Raw genomic sequence first — 17,334 nt, forward strand, 5'->3', positions numbered from 1 at the left:
TAAAAATAAATTACTTACAAGCTGTGATTTCTCCAAACACTTCAGACACATTTATATTTTTCCTAAGTTTAAAAATGCCAGACAGTACTGATAACACATGGTTTATCATTCAAAATCATACAAAGGTTTGGGGTCACCCAGGTCAGTTCCAGAGCTTCTCGTACCAGCTAAACTGTTTTCAGCTGTGCTAACATGATTGCACAGGGTTTTCTACTCATGCATTCGGCTTCTGACAATGAGCAAACACATGGTGCAATCAGAACACTGCAGTGAGAGTTCCTGGAAATGGGCCTTGATACACCCACGTAGATATTGCACCAAAAAACAGACATTTGCAGCTAGAAAAGTAATTTACCACATAAGCAATGTATAGAGTGTATTTCCAATTACTTTATAGTTATCTTCATTGAAAAACAGTGTTTTTCATTCAAAAATAAGGGAATTCCGGAGTAACCCCAAACTTTCAAATGGTAATGTATATCTGAAATACATTTCCTATTTTTTTTTTAAAGCTGAAATATAGTGCTTTAGCTCAATGCAGTCCTTGTGATTGTTGGCATCAAATCACAGCACACATGTTAGTTTGTTTCTTACCTCTCCAGATGCGCCTCTCCTGTCAGGGAGCACCAGCGTGTTAGCCTGGCTGCCCGGTACAATAGTAGATCCAACACTCATCCTGGGTCCAACTAACATGTAGCGTTTGTCTCCAGATCTGTACTGGATGCTGTGACACATTGTCCCATCATAATTACCGTAATTCTCGGTGTACAAGCCGCTACTTTTTTCCAATATTTTGAACCTTGCGGTTTATGCAACGACGCGGCAAATTTACGTATATTTTCCCACTTTCTTTACGAGCCGTGTTTCGTTAAAGACTATTTATTTTCGTTACAAAATTAACGCCCGCCCGCCCGGAGGGAAAGCCCCGCTTGCGCGTAGCTGGGGAGATCTGCGAGAAGGGCCCGGCGCTCGTCCAGAGTCGCCGCCGCCGGACCGCCGTACCCGGTCCCCGCCGCCTGTCCGCCATCCGCTACGCGGCGTCGGACGCGCCGCGTAGCGGGGAAGGAACCCACCCCCTCGACCTCCCGGGCGTCCCCACCCCTGCCGCACCACGCTCCCGCGGACGGAGGATGAGGGGCACGGGGGCAAGGGGGACGGGGACACCCCGCCAGGCGGGCGCGCGCGCCGCGCAGCCTCCGACGGGCGGAGAGGGGAGGGCGACGGGGCGACTGCTCCCCCAGCCGCGGCTCGAGCCCAGCTCCGCTTCGCACCCCAGCCCGACCGACCCAGCCCTTAGAGCCAATCCTTATCCCGAAGTTACGGATCTGATTTGCCGACTTCCCTTGATCTAACATGCCAGAGGCTGTTCACCTTGGAGACCTGCTGCGGATATCGTTACGAGCCGTGTTCCGTTAAATATCATTTGTCTCAATGCACTTGCGGCTTACGAATATGTGCGGCTTATTTTAGTACAAAATATATATTTTTTTTAATTCAGTGGGTGCGGCTTTTTCACAGGTGCGCATAATAGTTCAGCAATTACGGTAGTCTCTGGGAGATATTTAGAAGTATAGTCGGTGCTTTTTGAACACTGCATTGCAATCAGCACGATGATACTGATGAGAAAAAGAACTGAAACTGAGCCCAAAGTTATCATCAGATAAAGAGTCACATTATTCTCCTCCTCATCCGTTGCAGAACTTTGAACATCAGAAGCAGCAAAAGCCTCTTTGGGCTCCACAACTTTGACAATCACAGTAGCTGTTGCTGAGAGGGAAACGTTCCCATTGTCTTTCACCAGTATGACCAGTTTGTGCTCGGCCTCGTCTGTCTCTGTGAATGAGCGAAGTGTTCTGATCCGTCCTGTATAGCGGTCCAGACCAAAGAGACTGTGGTCAGAGACCTCCTGCAGTGAAAACAGCAACCAGCCGTTATATCCTATATCAGCGTCGTAGGCTCTGACTTTCGTCACCAAGTGTCCTGCGTTCACGTTGCGGGGAATCTCCGCCACACCTTCAGCAGAACCGTTGGAGCTGACTGGATACAGGATGACTGGAGCGTTGTCGTTCTGATCCAGAATGAACACGTTCACTGTGACGTTGCTGCTCAGTGACGGAGTTCCAGAATCCGTGGCGACAACTTGGAACTGGAACGTTTTCAGGGTCTCAAAGTCAAAACTTTTTAGAGCCAAAATATCTCCATTTTCACTATTTATATTTAGAAATGAAGTGACTATATTTGCTTTGCTTCCATCTCTGAGGATGTGATATGAAATGAGAGCATTGTCGCTCTCATCATGATCAGAAGCTTTGACAGAAAACACAGAGCCTCCTGGGATGTTATTTTCAATTATATAAAATGTGTAAGGGCTTGATGAAAACTGTGGTTTGTTGTCATTCACATCTGATACGGCAACACTTAACGTCTTTTCAGTTGAAAAAGATGGTTGACCAGCGTCTTTGGCAGTAATTGTGATATCATATCGGGAATCCTGTTCCCTATCTAATTGTGATCTGGTGACAACAGCATATATATTTTCTTGTAATGATGGAGATAAAGTGAAAGGGACATCATCATTGATTGTACAAATTACTTTCCCATTGATTCCAAAGTCTACGTCATTGACACTAATCAGGGCAACTGTGGTTCCTATCTTGGAGTCCTCATTAACAGTGCTAGAAAAAGATGTAACTTCAATCTCAGGAACATTATCATTAACATCAATAATATTAATCATAACACTTTTGTCTGTTGTGAGTGGAGCTGAGCCTTTATCAGATGCCTGAATGTCAATTTCATAACTTTTACTCTCCTCAAAATCAATCTGTCCAGCTACGTTAATTTCCCCAGTGTTTGCATCAATACTAAATAAATGCATTATTTTTGAATCAACTTCTTTGCCAAATGAGTATATTATCTCACCATTTGCGCCCTGGTCCATATCCGTTGCATTTACTTGAATCACTATAGTTCCAACGGAAACGTTTTCTTTGAGCGTGGCAGAATAGAGTTCTTTGGCAAACACTGGTGAGTTGTCATTTACATCAAGAACTTCCACAATTATTTCTATAGCGCCAGATTTCGCGGGTTTTCCTCCATCAACGGCAGTCAGACGCAGCTCATGCCTGCCAGCTGTTTCTCTATCCAGCTGCTTCTGTAGAACCAAAAACGGTACTTTACGGTCTTCGCCTCTGTCTTTCACTTCTAATCTGAAATAGTCGTTAACGCTGATTTTATATTGTTGAATGGAGAACTGGCCTACATCCTGGTCTCGCGCAGCCTGCAGCTGAAATCTTGCTCCCGGCAAGGCCGACTCAGAAATCTCAAGCCTTTTCTCTTTTTCAAGAAAAACAGGATTGTGGTCATTTATATCAAGTACTTCCACGGCCACGTAGTGGATTTCTAGCGGGTTTTCTAGCACGGTTTTTAAATTGAGCAGACATGGAGTGATCCGGTCGCACACCTCCTCCCGGTCTATTTTTCTCTTCACAAACAATACGCCATCGTTTTGATTCACCTGGAAAAGGGGATCAGTCGAGCCCGTTACAATACGATATCTTCTGTCTTTTAGTCCACTCTTATCAAGTCCCAAATCTTTGGCTATATTTCCCACAATCGTTTTTTCCGGAGCCTCTTCGGATATTGAATATCTGATCTGCGCAGAAGCTCCGCTCCACAGAATATCCAAAGCAACCATGAAAGCAAACCAACGCCGCCGCTCCCACCCTGATATGCGTCTTCTTTGTTCCATGATTTAAAAGCGATGGGAAGCAGTCCAGTAACCCCGTCGATACACGAACGGGATTCCGTGCTTCTTGACTCACAAAAATGCCCAAGATCCTTCGAAACAAAAAACGCCTACAATATAATGTGCGCTTTGCTGCCCACCGCGATCCTGCATGCGCTCAACTACGCTCCATGAGAAAAATGCAAAAGCCTTGGTTCACATAAAGCTTCTGACGTAAAATGCAGCCACACAGAATCATTGAACGACACTGGCACCAAGTGTCCACTTTGTTGACAACATGCAGTTTCGGTACAATATGTAAACGATCAAAGCGAATTAGAAAATTCGGTCCATTTATGGGCAAAGATGAGCCGCACATTAGGACCTGTCATAACATTGAGCTTTACATGAGCGTTTCAAGCAATGAAACATAGGTTCGTATTTATCTAGAATATACGTGTATTATAAAGTAGACTCACATTGTGTGAATCTTGAATTTACATAGTTTTATTTTTTTCAATTGACTGGATTTTATTATAATAAAATAATTATGAATAGTTTCCCATTATTGTTATTCTGTTTTCCACATTATTTCGAAATCAACATCATCTTTCCCCTATATTATACTTGATGTTGGTTAAGTTTTTATTATTGTTATATATTTGTTGTGTTTACTCCTGTCTGTTTCCTTATCTTAACGCCCCTTTTAATTTCGTTTTCTCCGTGAGTGCAACTTTTTTCGTTTCATCCAGCTCTTGTAAATTACAAAGTCGGCATATGAATTAGTCGCTTGATGGTGAAAATAAATAATAATAATAAATACTGCTTGCTAATGTAAAAAAAAAAAAAAAGAAAAACATTTGTGTAAATACGGAGAAGGGAGGATGAATGTGTAGATTCGCTGCCAATCCAATAGAAAATTGTCATCACTTACATTTAAAAAAATAAATATGGTGGAAATGGGAAAATATAAAAATATTTAATATTAATCTTACCTCTCCAGATGCGCCTCTCCTGTCAGGGAGCACCAGAGTGTTAGCCTGGCTGCCCGGTACAATAGTAGATCCAACACTCATCCTGGGTCCAACTAACATGTAGCGTTTGTCTCCAGATCTGTACTGGATGCTGTGACACATTGTCCCATCATAATTAGTCTCTGGGAGATATTTTGAAGTATAGTCGGTGCTTTTTGAACACTGCATTGCAATCAGCACGATGATACTGATGAGAAAAAGAACTGAAACTGAGCCCAAAGTTATCATCAGATAAAGAGTCACATTATTCTCCTCCTCATCCGTTGCAGAACTTTGAACATCAGAAGCAGCAAAAGCCTCTTTGGGCTCCACAACTTTGACAATCACAGTAGCTGTTGCTGAGAGGGAAACGTTCCCATTGTCTTTCACCAGTATGACCAGTTTGTGCTCGGCCTCGTCTGTCTCTGTGAGTGAGCGAAGTGTTCTGATCCGTCCTGTATAGCGGTCCAGACCAAAGAGACTGTGGTCAGAGACCTCCTGCAGTGAAAACAGCAACCAGCCGTTATATCCTATATCAGCGTCGTAGGCTCTGACTTTAGTCACCAAGTGTCCTGCGTTCACGTTGCGGGGAATCTCCTCCACACCTTCAGCAGAACCGTTGGAGCTGACTGGATACAGGATGACTGGAGCGTTGTCGTTCTGATCCAGAATGAACACGTTCACTGTGACGTTGCTGCTCAGTGACGGAGTTCCAGAATCCGTGGCGACAACTTGGAACCGGAACGTTTTCAGGGTCTCAAAGTCAAAACTTTTTAGCGTTAAAATATCTCCACTTTCACTGTTAATATTTAGAAACGAGGTATGTAAATGTTCCCTGCTTTTGTCCCTGACTATGTGATATGAAATGAGCGCATTACTCCCATCGTCGTCATCACGGGCTACCACTGATAAAACTGACGCTCCCGGGTTGTTGTTTTCAGTAATATAAAAAGAGTATGGGTTCTGTGAAAATACCGGACTGTTATCGTTTACATCTGACAAGGCGATGGTTATCGTTTTTTCTGACGTTAAAGATGGTTCACCTGCGTCTTTACCTACTATTGTTACGCTGTATTCCGATAACTGCTCTCGATCCAAAACCAATTTGCTGACCAAAGAATAAAAATTATTTTGTAAAGAGGGTGTGAGCATGAAGGGCATATCTGGACTTATGTAGCATAGAATCTTTCCATTATCACCGGAGTCAAAATCTTTAACACTAATCAAGGCCACTGTGGTTCCCGGTTTTGAATCTTCCGGGAGCGCGCGCGAAAAAGACGTCACCTCAATCTGTGGTGCGTTGTCGTTTACGTCATCAATCTGTATTACAACGCTTTTCTCTGTAGCAAGTGCTGCCACCGCTTTGTCGGATGCCTGAATATCAATTTCATATCTCCTGCATTCTTCAAAGTCTATAGATCCCGCTACTGTAATTAATCCAGTCAGTGAATTTAAATCGAAATGCGCGCGTGCTCGTGCGTCCACGTCGTTTCCAAAAGAATAAACGACCTCGCCGTTTGAACCGTCGTCCAGATCCGTTGCATTAACTTGAATAACAGTCGTACCCAGAGGAGAATTTTCTTTTAGCCACACGGTGTACGACTCCTGGCTGAAAACAGGAGGATTATCATTGACGTCAAAAACCTCGACAATGATGGTCATGTTGCCAGACCTCGGCGGCTTTCCTCCGTCAATGGCTGTCAGAAACAACACGTGTGATTTATGACGTTCTCTATCAAGTGGCTTTTGAAGAATTAAACTCGGGGTTTTACGATCTTCACCACGAGCCTTCACTTCCAAACGGAAATGTTCGTTATGGCTCAGTTTATACTGCTGAACAGATAACGAGCCACTGTCAGCATCACGAGCAGCTTGTAACTGAAATTTTGCTCCTGGTAATGCAGATTCGAAAATTTCTACTGTCTTTTTTTTCTCAGGGAAGATCGGCGCATGATCGTTTACATCCACAATCTCTACTATCACATAGTGAACCTCCAGTGGGTTTTCTAAAACGACTTTTATATCGATCAGACAAACCTTGCTTCGATCGCACTCTTCCTCCCTGTCAATTTTTCTGTTCACATATAAGATACCGTTGGCCTGATTAACGCCAAAGGGAGGTTGTGCCGATCCGTCGACAATACGGTACCCTCTTTCCTTCAGCGTCGTCTTATCAAGACTCAAATCCTTAGCAATATTCCCAACAGCAGTGTCTTCGTCTACTTCTTCGGAGACAGAATATCGAACTTGTCCCGAAGCTCTGCTCAATAGCAAAACCATCATATACACAATCCATGTTGTCTGTTGTCTCCGTCCCTCGCGTCGTCTTTGTTCCATGATAGCAGGGTGAAATATAAAAAAAAAGAAAAAAACAGAAAGCGGATTCAAAGAGCTGTTGTCGTATATTAAAACGAAAAGTCCCCCCGTCGGATTCGTTAACGTCCTTCATCCATTATTCCACACAGAATAAAAAAAATCGAAAATAAATGGTGTATTCAAGCGGTCAATGCGTAAAATGCTCCGTTTGGGATGGGTTTGAATGGACGCTTCCTCTCGGTATGACAAAAATACACGGACACGTTGTCGTTATACTGACACCAAGTGATAGAGAATCACACTGCAATACGGAAATGTATATACAATAAATATATATTATATTATATTATATTAATTTTTTTAACTTTGCACTTTGAACCACTTTTTTAGAAATTGCCATGATCAATATACGCGTATAAGAAAACAAGAAAAAAGGCCAATAAGTGTGCAACACTTTAATTGGGTTATATCATGCATGCTTGCTTCAAATGACAGCGTGTCTTTATGATCCACAAAGAAGACTTGTCAGTGAATGTTTCAGCACCAAAGACAGCGACGGCCGTCACCGAAACCACAAGAGCTATTTAGAAGAACATAAAAAAGGAAATGGATGACATAATAATTCTGAATATTTATTTTGGCAAAAATAATTTAGCAAATTAACTATGAAGCACATCATTAAGCCATCTGTATCGAAATTAAAATTCGGATATGTGAATTTATCTGATATTCAGCTTCCCTTAATTGCATGCTTATCACAGATCAAACTTCACTCCAAAATTACTGAGGTGCATACAAACGAAATCCAATGACCTCTCGGTATCAATTAAACGAAAACAATTTAACAAAAAGGACGAAATACTTGTTTTAATATAATCCACAGAAAAGCTGAATCTGCTCAAAGGACCAATCCAAGAATCTATAAAGCAGCCAGTATAGCTGTAGCTATAGTTTCGTAGCCATCTTATATACATTGATTATAGATTATTGAAAGGAAAAGATAAAAAAAATGATATCGTGTGTAACAGGTGTAAAGGAAACACACTTTGCATGCAGTAAGACATTGCAGATAAAATTAAGATAAAAACGTACAAGCGTGATATTTCTTACCTCCTCAGATGCGCCTCTCCTGTCAGGGAGCACCAGCGTGTTAGCCTGGCTGCCCGGTACAATAGTAGATCCAACACTCATCCTGGGTCCAACTAACATGTAGCGTTTGTCTCCAGATCTGTACTGGATGCTGTGACACATTGTCCCATCATAATTCGTCTCTGGGAGATATTTAGAAGTATAGTCGGTGCTTTTTGAACACTGCATTGCAATCAGCACGATGATACTGATGAGAAAAAGAACTGAAACTGAGCCCAAAGTTATCATCAGATAAAGAGTCACATTATTCTCCTCCTCATCCGTTGCAGAACTTTGAACATCAGAAGCAGCAAAAGCCTCTTTGGGCTCCACAACTTTGACAATCACAGTAGCTGTTGCTGAGAGGGAAACGTTCCCATTGTCTTTCACCAGTATGACCAGTTTGTGCTCGGCCTCGTCTGTCTCTGTGAGTGAGCGAAGTGTTCTGATCCGTCCTGTATAGCGGTCCAGACCAAAGAGACTGTGGTCAGAGACCTCCTGCAGTGAAAACAGCAACCAGCCGTTATATCCTATATCAGCGTCGTAGGCTCTGACTTTAGTCACCAAGTGTCCTGCGTTCACGTTGCGGGGAATCTCCTCCACACCTTCAGCAGAACCGTTGGAGCTGACTGGATACAGGATGACTGGAGCGTTGTCGTTCTGATCCAGAATGAACACGTTCACTGTGACGTTGCTGCTCAGTGACGGAGTTCCAGAATCCGTGGCAACAACTTGGAACCGGAACGTTTTCAGGGTCTCAAAGTCAAAACTTTTTAGAGCCAAAATGTCTCCATTTTCAGAGTTGATGCTAAGAGTTGAAGTCATTTTATTGTCATGGTTTGCATTTCTGAGAATATGGTACGAAATAACGGCATTGTCTCCCTCATCACGATCAGACGCACTGACAGAAAATGCACAAGCTCCTGGGGGATTATTTTCCATGATGTAGAAAGAATATTGTTGCATTGAAAATACTGGCCTGTTATCATTCGTGTCTTGTACAAATACACGGATTGTCTTTTCGGATGTTAAGGCTGGTTCGCCTGCGTCCTTCGCGATTATTGTGATATTATATATGGATTGTTGTTCCCTGTCCAGCTCTGATTTCGTGACGACAGCAAACATATTCGCTTGAACTGAAGAAGTTAATTTAAAAAGGCTCTCTTGGACAACATAGCTCATTACTTTCCCATTCACTCCAGAATCTAAATCAGTAATGCTGATGAGCGCAACCGTCGTTCCTGGTCTCGAGTCCTCTGCAACAGCGCCTGACAACGATGCGACTTCTATCTCTGGAGGATTGTCATTTATATCACCAATTTCAATGAGAACACTCTTATCCGTTCTGAATTGAATACTTCCCTTATCAGAGGCCTGTATGTCAACGTCGTAGCTATCTTGCTCCTCGTAATCCACGCGGCCTGTCACAATTATCTCCCCAGTGACAGAGTCGATGTTGAACAGCTCGAGAATTTTACCTTTAACATTAGCTCCAAATGAATAGACAACGTCTCCGTTCGGACCGTCATCCAAGTCGGTGGCGTTAACTTGAATGACTGTGGTGCCGACTGGGGCGTCCTCTCGTAGCACGGTTGCGTACGTGTCTTTGGTAAACACTGGCATGTTGTCATTTACATCGAGAACATCCACGTATATTTCAACCGTACCGCTCTTCGGCGGGTTTCCACCGTCTATAGCCGTTAACACCAGTCTGTGACTGTTTTTCGCCTCCCTGTCGAGCTGCTTCTGCAACTGTAAAATCGGAGTTTTACCAGTTCTTCCACGGTCTTTAATCTCCAAACGAAAATGCTCGTTCTGGCTGATTTTATACTGTTTGACGGAGTTTGTTCCACCATCCGGGTCGTACGCGTTTTGCAGCTGATATCGCGCCCCGGGCAGCGCAGACTCCGAAATCTCTAATCTCTTTGTTTTTTCTGGAAATGTGGGGGAGTGGTCGTTCAAATCAGTTATCTCCACGGTAACGTAATGCACCTCGAGAGGGTTTTCGAGAACCGTTTTTAGATCGATTAAACACGTAGCGCTCTCCTTACACACCTCCTCTCTGTCGATTGCATATCTGGTATAAAGCGCACCGTCGTTTTCATCTACCTTGAAAAGCGAATCGGTTGGACCGGACATAATGCGAAATCCTCTCTGCGTCATCAAATTCAAGTCTATTCCCAAATCTTTAACGATATTTCCGACAAAACTTCCCTCTTGCAGCTCTTCGGGTATCGAGTACCTCAGTTGTGCCGAGCCTCCTTTGAAAAATAAAAGCAAACCCAAAACGCAAAATAGTCGCTGTAGCCATGTCTCCCATCCTCTTTGTCTCATGCTTCGAGGTAAAAATCCCAATCCAAATGCGTCCATAATTCTCTTCTTGTCTAAAACGCAATCTCCATCAGAGCAGTAAGAATACTTATATCTTCCTGCAAAATGATTATTTTAAGAGACGCTCAACAATCAGCGCTTCGTTATTTGCAGCGTGTAAGCCAATTCATTTCTCAGCAGACTGGATGTACATGCAGGGACCGGTTCATTGGACCTGAGATGATGAGGCGCCATACTGATAAGGTACTGCCACCGTGTGAACGTGCGTAATAATGCATCTATCACGTTAAAGTGAGCAACAATAATTATCACAAATCATTTATAAAATAAATTCTTCATATGGTTCCAGTTTGTTCAACATTAAGCACCATGTCAGAGAATTAGCGGCAAATGAACTACGGAATTGAACATAAACAAGAACTATGTCTCCAGATGTTCACCTTGTTACCATTATCATTTCTTTCATTATCTGTAATGGTTTCTGTGACACTTTCTTATATATTACACGTATCATCTCTATATTTCAACCACTGCATTGCAATCATATAGTGATATTGATTACATAAAGTAATGAAAAGTAACCAAAACCCATGAGCAGAAAAAAAGTCATGATATTATCCGCATCATCTGTTGCTGCACTTTAAATTAACAGAAGTTGCAAAATAGATTTTGGCTCAAAAAGAACTACAGTAGCTGCTGATTTCCATTCTCTTTGACCCGTATGAGCAGTTTATGCTCAGCCGGGTCTGTGTGTGAGTATATTAACTGTTCTGATCTATTCATAATATGATAAATTAATGTTTCAGCACTAAGGACAGAAAAAACCACATTCAGCAAAATCACTATATAGCAACATTAACAATGAATATTGTCACATTGTTAAAGCCAATCCACACTTGATTCATTAAAAAATAATTTGCTTAAAGATGTATGGACTGAAAAGTAGGATTTTGTTTTATGAAAGAAGGCCATTGCTGCACTTTTTGTCTTAACAGAGCCCTTAGTATTCGGAATCCCATGATGATGATAAAGAAAATTATTCAGTTATTCAGTAACAAACAACATATATTAGTGAGATGCACAAAAAAATATAGGCCAGAGCTATATAATAAAAATATATGTTTAATGTGTGGTTAAATTATAATCAGGCAATGTGAGAGTCTTACCTCCTCAGTAGTACACCTCCTGTCAGGGAGCACCAGAGTGTTAGCCTGGCTGCCCGGTACAATAGTAGATCCAACACTCATCCTGGGTCCAACTAACATGTAGCGTTTGTCTCCAGATCTGTACTGGATGCTGTGACACATTGTCCCATCATAATTAGTCTCTGGGAGATATTTAGAAGTATAGTCGGTGCTTTTTGAACACTGCATTGCAATCAGCACGATGATACTGATGAGAAAAAGAACTGAAACTGAGCCCAAAGTTATCATCAGATAAAGAGTCACATTATTCTCCTCCTCATCCGTTGCAGAACTTTGAACATCAGAAGCAGCAAAAGCCTCTTTGGGCTCCACAACTTTGACAATCACAGTAGCTGTTGCTGAGAGGGAAACGTTCCCATTGTCTTTCACCAGTATGACCAGTTTGTGCTCGGCCTCGTCTGTCTCTGTGAATGAGCGCAGTGTTCTGATCCGTCCTGTATAGCGGTCCAGACCAAAGAGACTGTGGTCAGAGACCTCCTGCAGTGAAAACAGCAACCAGCCGTTATATCCTATATCAGCGTCGTAGGCTCTGACTTTAGTCACCAAGTGTCCTGCGTTCACGTTGCGGGGAATCTCCTCCACACCTTCAGCAGAACCGTTGGAGCTGACTGGATACAGGATGACTGGAGCGTTGTCGTTCTGATCCAGAATGAACACGTTCACTGTGACGTTGCTGCTCAGTGACGGAGTTCCAGAATCCGTGGCGACAACTTGGAACCGGAACGTTTTCAGGGTCTCAAAGTCAAAACCTTTTAGAGCAGTGATTTGTCCATTATCAGAATTTACATTTAAGAAAGACTTTACGTCATTTTGACTCCCTTCTCTCATGATTTGATACGAAATAGCTGCATTGTCATTCAGATCTTTATCCGTTGCACTTACAGAGAATATTGGAGCTCCAGCAACGTTATTTTCGACCAGATAAAACTGTAATGGACTTTGGGAGAATTGTGGTCTGTTGTCGTTTACATCTGATATCTGAATATTGAGACTTTTAAAAGTCAATAAAGGAGGTTCACCACAGTCAGTGGCTTTTATGATGATTTCATAACCTGACACCTGTTCTCGATCCAAAAGCCCTTTTGTTACAACTGAATATGTGTTCTCCTTATAAGACGGTTTTAACTCAAATGGGATTTCCTCAGTTATGTTTAGGACAATTTTTCCATTCACACCAGAGTCTTTATCTGTGACACTAATAAGAGAAACAACTGTGCCACGTTTTGAGTCTTCAGAAACTGTATTAGACAGTGATGTGACTTCAATTTCTGGAGCATTATCATTCACGTCTTTAACATTTATGATGACTCTGCACCTGCTTGTTAATGGTGGTGTCCCTTTGTCAGACGCCTCAATATATAGTTTGTAAATATTGGCTTCCTCAAAATCCAACCCTCCTTTCAGTTTAATTTGTCCACTTAAACTATCCAACTCAAATGTGTCATAAATCTTACGTGATAATGTTTTGCTCAGCTTGTATTCTACTTCCCCATTCAGCCCTTCATCTGGGTCTATTGCGTTCAATCTTGTAACTGTAGTGCCAATTTTCACGTTCTCATATATTTCTAATTGGTATATATCCTGACTAAACATCGGACTATTATCATTACTATCAAGAACAATAATGGAAACATTTAATTTGCCAGACCTTTGTGGTTTTCCGCCGTCAACTGCTGTAACAAATAGCAAGTGTGTAGTCTTCTGTTCTCGATCTAGGGACTTCTTTAGCACTAAAAATGGTATTTTATCATCATCAGTTTGGCTAACGTCAATTTCGAAGTGATCATTTGACGTTATTGTATATGTGCGAATAGAGTTAACGCCAGCGTCGGGATCACGGGCCGCGTGCAGTTCGAATCGCGTTCCGGGAGATGTATTTTCTGCTATTTGAAATTGCTGCTCTTTTTCTGGAAAACTGGGAGAATGATCGTTAACGTCAGTTATTTCCACAACGACGTAATGTATTTCCAAAGGGTTTTCAACGATGATTTTCAGTTCAATTAAGCATGCGCCACTTCCCTGACACACCTCTTCTCGGTCAATTTTCCTGCGGACCTTTAACGCACCATTGTCCGGGTCAACTTCGAAATAAACGTCGTTAGATCCAGGCACGACGCGGAACCGTCGATCGGTCAGAAATGGTTTATCCAGACCAAGATCCTTAGCAACATTTCCAACAGTGGTTCCCGCTTTAGTCTCCTCTGGAATGGAGTATCTCAGCTCAGCGCAATTTCGCTCGACGAAAATGAGCAGGACGCCCAGATGAAAAACAATCCAACAACAGCCATTTGATCCATGCCGTCTGTCGCCTCCCATCTTGACGCAATACGTCCAAGATGGAGCCCGTTTGTGCTGAAAATCAAATCTACGTATTCGTCCCACACAGCATCACGCGTTTCGCGCACGCAGGACGCGATCTCGCTGGACCCGCGTGTTAAAATGACGCGTCTCTGCTGTGATGTGCCAAACAAAAGCTCACACATGGGAGGGACCGCGAGTCGTCTGTTGCCCAATGAATGTAACAGTGACACCAGGAGGATATCAAACATCCTCGAAATAAAATGCTACCAAATAAACATTAGTCAGATAATCACCGAGGAATGTTTAAACAAAACGGCGATTAAGCAGCTTGTGGGGGGGGGCGATCACAAATGAGTATCGTTCTGCACACCGCTACGATATTCTTGCGTTTATGTGATACGATTATCCCAGCACAAAATACACGAAAACATTGTGACGTAATACAACACGTGACCGTCCATGAAAACAAGGAAGTCGCTGCCTTTCAGGACCATGGAGAGCGCTCCAAAACCGGCTGACATGCAGCTGACTCCTTAATCATTCATTCATTTTATATGACAGTAAATAGGAGCATCTGAGAACAAAATCATCACTTCAGTGTGTAGCTCAGTAGGGTTCCAATCTATTTAATAATTAAAAATGATCTGAGATAAAGGTTATAAAGGAGAAATGAAGTTGGATATGTTGGTATTTTCTCAATACTTGTTCAGTGTTGTATAACACAGTCAACAAAAATAACTTGCAAATACATAGTTGCATATCAGGAGGGGACTCTTGCAGGAATAAAGGAAGGTGTGCCCAAAACAATTCCACCATGAAGAGTGAAAAAAAAAGGGTGAGGACAAAGTAGAATTTGCCTCAAACAATTCTGGACATGGTTTCAAACTTCAGAAAACGCCAAGAATAGCAAGTCTTACCTCTTCAGATACGCCTCTCCTGTCAGGGAGCACCAGAGTGTTAGCCTGGCTGCCCGGTACAATAGTAGATCCAACACTCATCCTGGGTCCAACTAACATGTAGCGTTTGTCTCCAGATCTGTACTGGATGCTGTGACACATTGTCCCATCATAATTAGTCTCTGGGAGATATTTAGAAGTATAGTCGGTGCTTTTTGAACACTGCATTGCAATCAGCACGATGATACTGATGAGAAAAAGAACTGAAACTGAGCCCAAAGTTATCATCAGATAAAGAGTCACATTATTCTCCTCCTCATCCGTTGCAGAACTTTGAACATCAGAAGCAGCAAAAGCCTCTTTGGGCTCCACAACTTTGACAATCACAGTAGCTGTTGCTGAGAGGGAAACGTTCCCATTGTCTTTCACCAGTATGACCAGTTTGTGCTCGGCCTCGTCTGTCTCTGTGAGTGAGCGAAGTGTTCTGATCCGTCCTGTATAGCGGTCCAAACCAAAGAGACTGTGGTCAGAGACCTCCTGCAGTGAAAACAGCAACCAGCCGTTATATCCTATATCAGCGTCGTAGGCTCTGACTTTAGACACCAAGTGTCCTGCGTTCACGTTGCGGGGAATCTCCTCCACACCTTCAGCAGAACCGTTGGAGCTGACTGGATACAGGATGACTGGAGCGTTGTCGTTCTGATCCAGAATGAACACGTTCACTGTGACGTTGCTGCTCAGTGACGGAGTTCCAGAATCCGTGGCGACAACTTGGAACTGGAACGTTTTCAGGGTCTCAAAGTCAAAACTTTTTAGAGCCAAAATGTCTCCGTTATCATGATTGATGTTAAGAAATGATGTCGCTTTATTTCCACCAGAACCTTTGTCTCTGACGATGTGGTAAGTGATCACAGCGTTTTCTCCCTCATCACGATCAGACGCGACTAATGAAAACACTGATATTCCAGGAGTGTTATTCTCAGTGACATAGAAATTATATTTGCTCAGTGCAAATTCCGGACTGTTATCATTTACATCAGTCAAAACGAGTCTTAATGTCTTTTCTGATGTTAAATTTGGTTCACCTCCATCTTTTGCGATTATTGTCACATCATAAACTGATTTATGTTCCCTGTCGAGCTTCGATTTTGTTACGAGGGCGAACATGTTGTCCTGTACGGATTGTGTTAATGTAAAAGTTGCATCGCCTTTTACAAAACTAACAACTTTTCCGTTCACCCCAGAGTCCAAATCCGTAATGCTGACAAGCGCTGCTGTTGTTCCCGGTCTGGAGTCCTCTGAAATGGTGTTGGAGAATGACGTCACCTCGATTACAGGTGCATTGTCGTTTGCGTCTTTTATATTCACGGTCACGCTTTTATCCGTTCTTAAAGGAACAGCGCCGCTGTCGCACGCTTGTATGTCTATCTCATAGCTGTCATCAACTTCGAAATCTAATTGTCCTTTGACGATTATTTCACCTGTGCTCGGGTCCACATCAAACAGGTCGAGCACCTTGCTGTTTACATTACCCAAAGAGTAGCTAACATCTCCATTTAATCCGTCGTCCTTATCGGTGGCATTTACTCTCAGCACTGTTGTTCCAATTGGCGAGTTCTCTCCTATTTCAGCGGAATATACATCCTTTGTAAACACTGGCGCATTGTCATTGATATCTAAAACGTCTATTAGCATTTCCATTGTCCCTGATTTCGGAGGTTTGCCCCCGTCCAGGGCTGTGAGCAGCAGTTTGTGGCTGCTGCGCGTCTCTCTATCTAAGGAGCTATGGAGCTGCAAAATGGGCACTTTGCCATCTTTTCCGCGATCATTTACTTCTAAACGAAAATGATTATTCTGACTCAGTTTATACTGTTGAATGGAGTTTAACCCCGCATCTGGATCAAGAGCAGCGTGCAACTGAAATTTCGTTCCGAGCAAAGTGGACTCTGAAATTTCCAGCCTTTTTTTGTTCTCTGGAAACGAGGGCGAATTATCGTTGACGTCTAACACTTCGACTGCAACGTAGTGAATTTCCAGTGGGTTCTCCAGCACGGTTTTAAGATTTAGCAAACATGCACTCGTGCGTTGGCATATTTCCTCTCGGTCAATTTTACGATTTACATATAAAATTCCATCATTTGTGTTTACCTGGAAAACAGATTCAGTCGAGCCAGAAACGATGCGAAATCTCCTTGAATTGAGTATATTTGCTTCTATTCCCAAATCCTTTGCGATATTGCCAACGGCGGTGCCTTCTTTGACCTCTTCGGATATAGAATATCTGATCTGGCCCGATGTTTCACGTAAAATCAAGATCAAAGTCAGCACGAGGGGAATCCATTTCTTTACTCGTCGAGGTGGATATTGTCCGCTTCGTTCCATTAATGGATGAGAACAGAACAGCAATTATCGGAAGA

At 42.7% G+C, this 17,334-nt stretch overlaps 3 protein-coding genes and 1 pseudogene across 3 annotated transcripts; all 4 read right to left on the reverse strand.

Annotated features, from left to right (window-relative positions):
- Window positions 1–214: 214 nt before the first annotated feature.
- On the reverse strand, window positions 215–3,751 carry LOC137914246 (protocadherin alpha-8-like). The gene is made up of 3 exons (XM_068757848.1): window positions 1,544–3,751; window positions 595–759; window positions 215–229 (listed from the first exon to the last, which is right to left on the reverse strand). Exons 1-3 carry the CDS (start codon window positions 3,749–3,751, stop codon window positions 215–217), a joined length of 2,388 nt encoding a protein of 795 aa, XP_068613949.1.
- A 154-nt stretch (window positions 3,752–3,905) lies between these two features.
- Window positions 3,906–10,518, reverse strand: LOC137914247 (uncharacterized). Its single transcript, XM_068757849.1, has 4 exons — window positions 8,167–10,518; window positions 7,312–7,331; window positions 4,723–7,132; window positions 3,906–3,956 (listed from the first exon to the last, which is right to left on the reverse strand). The coding sequence occupies exons 1-4, from the start codon at window positions 10,516–10,518 to the stop codon at window positions 3,906–3,908; spliced, it is 4,833 nt and encodes a 1,610-aa protein (XP_068613950.1).
- A 799-nt stretch (window positions 10,519–11,317) lies between these two features.
- Window positions 11,318–14,008, reverse strand: LOC137914248 (protocadherin alpha-8-like; annotated as a pseudogene).
- A 900-nt stretch (window positions 14,009–14,908) lies between these two features.
- LOC137914249 (protocadherin alpha-8-like) lies at window positions 14,909–17,299 on the reverse strand. Its single transcript, XM_068757851.1, has one exon. The coding sequence runs from the start codon at window positions 17,297–17,299 to the stop codon at window positions 14,909–14,911; it is 2,391 nt and encodes a 796-aa protein (XP_068613952.1).
- Between the last annotated feature and the right edge of the window lie 35 nt (window positions 17,300–17,334).

The sequence above is a fragment of the Brachionichthys hirsutus genome, unplaced genomic scaffold, assembly GCF_040956055.1.
Source record: "Brachionichthys hirsutus isolate HB-005 unplaced genomic scaffold, CSIRO-AGI_Bhir_v1 contig_1476, whole genome shotgun sequence".
Classification (NCBI taxonomy): domain Eukaryota; kingdom Metazoa; phylum Chordata; class Actinopteri; order Lophiiformes; family Brachionichthyidae; genus Brachionichthys; species Brachionichthys hirsutus.

Coding starts and splice junctions, on each gene's coding strand:
- LOC137914246 (XM_068757848.1), bottom strand. CDS start 3,751: ATGGAACAAAGAAGACGCATATCAGGGTGGGAGCGGCGGCGTTGGTTT. Junction 760..1,543: donor AATATCTCCCAGAGACTACC/GTAATTGCTGAA, acceptor TTGTACACCGAG/AATTACGGTAATTATGATGG.
- LOC137914247 (XM_068757849.1), bottom strand. CDS start 10,518: ATGAGACAAAGAGGATGGGAGACATGGCTACAGCGACTATTTTGCGTT. Junction 7,332..8,166: donor GGAGAGGCGCATCTGAGGAG/GTAAGAAATATC, acceptor ACTTGGTGTCAG/TATAACGACAACGTGTCCGT. Junction 7,133..7,311: donor TATAACGACAACGTGTCCGT/GTATTTTTGTCA, acceptor ATACGACAACAG/CTCTTTGAATCCGCTTTCTG.
- LOC137914249 (XM_068757851.1), bottom strand. CDS start 17,299: ATGGAACGAAGCGGACAATATCCACCTCGACGAGTAAAGAAATGGATT.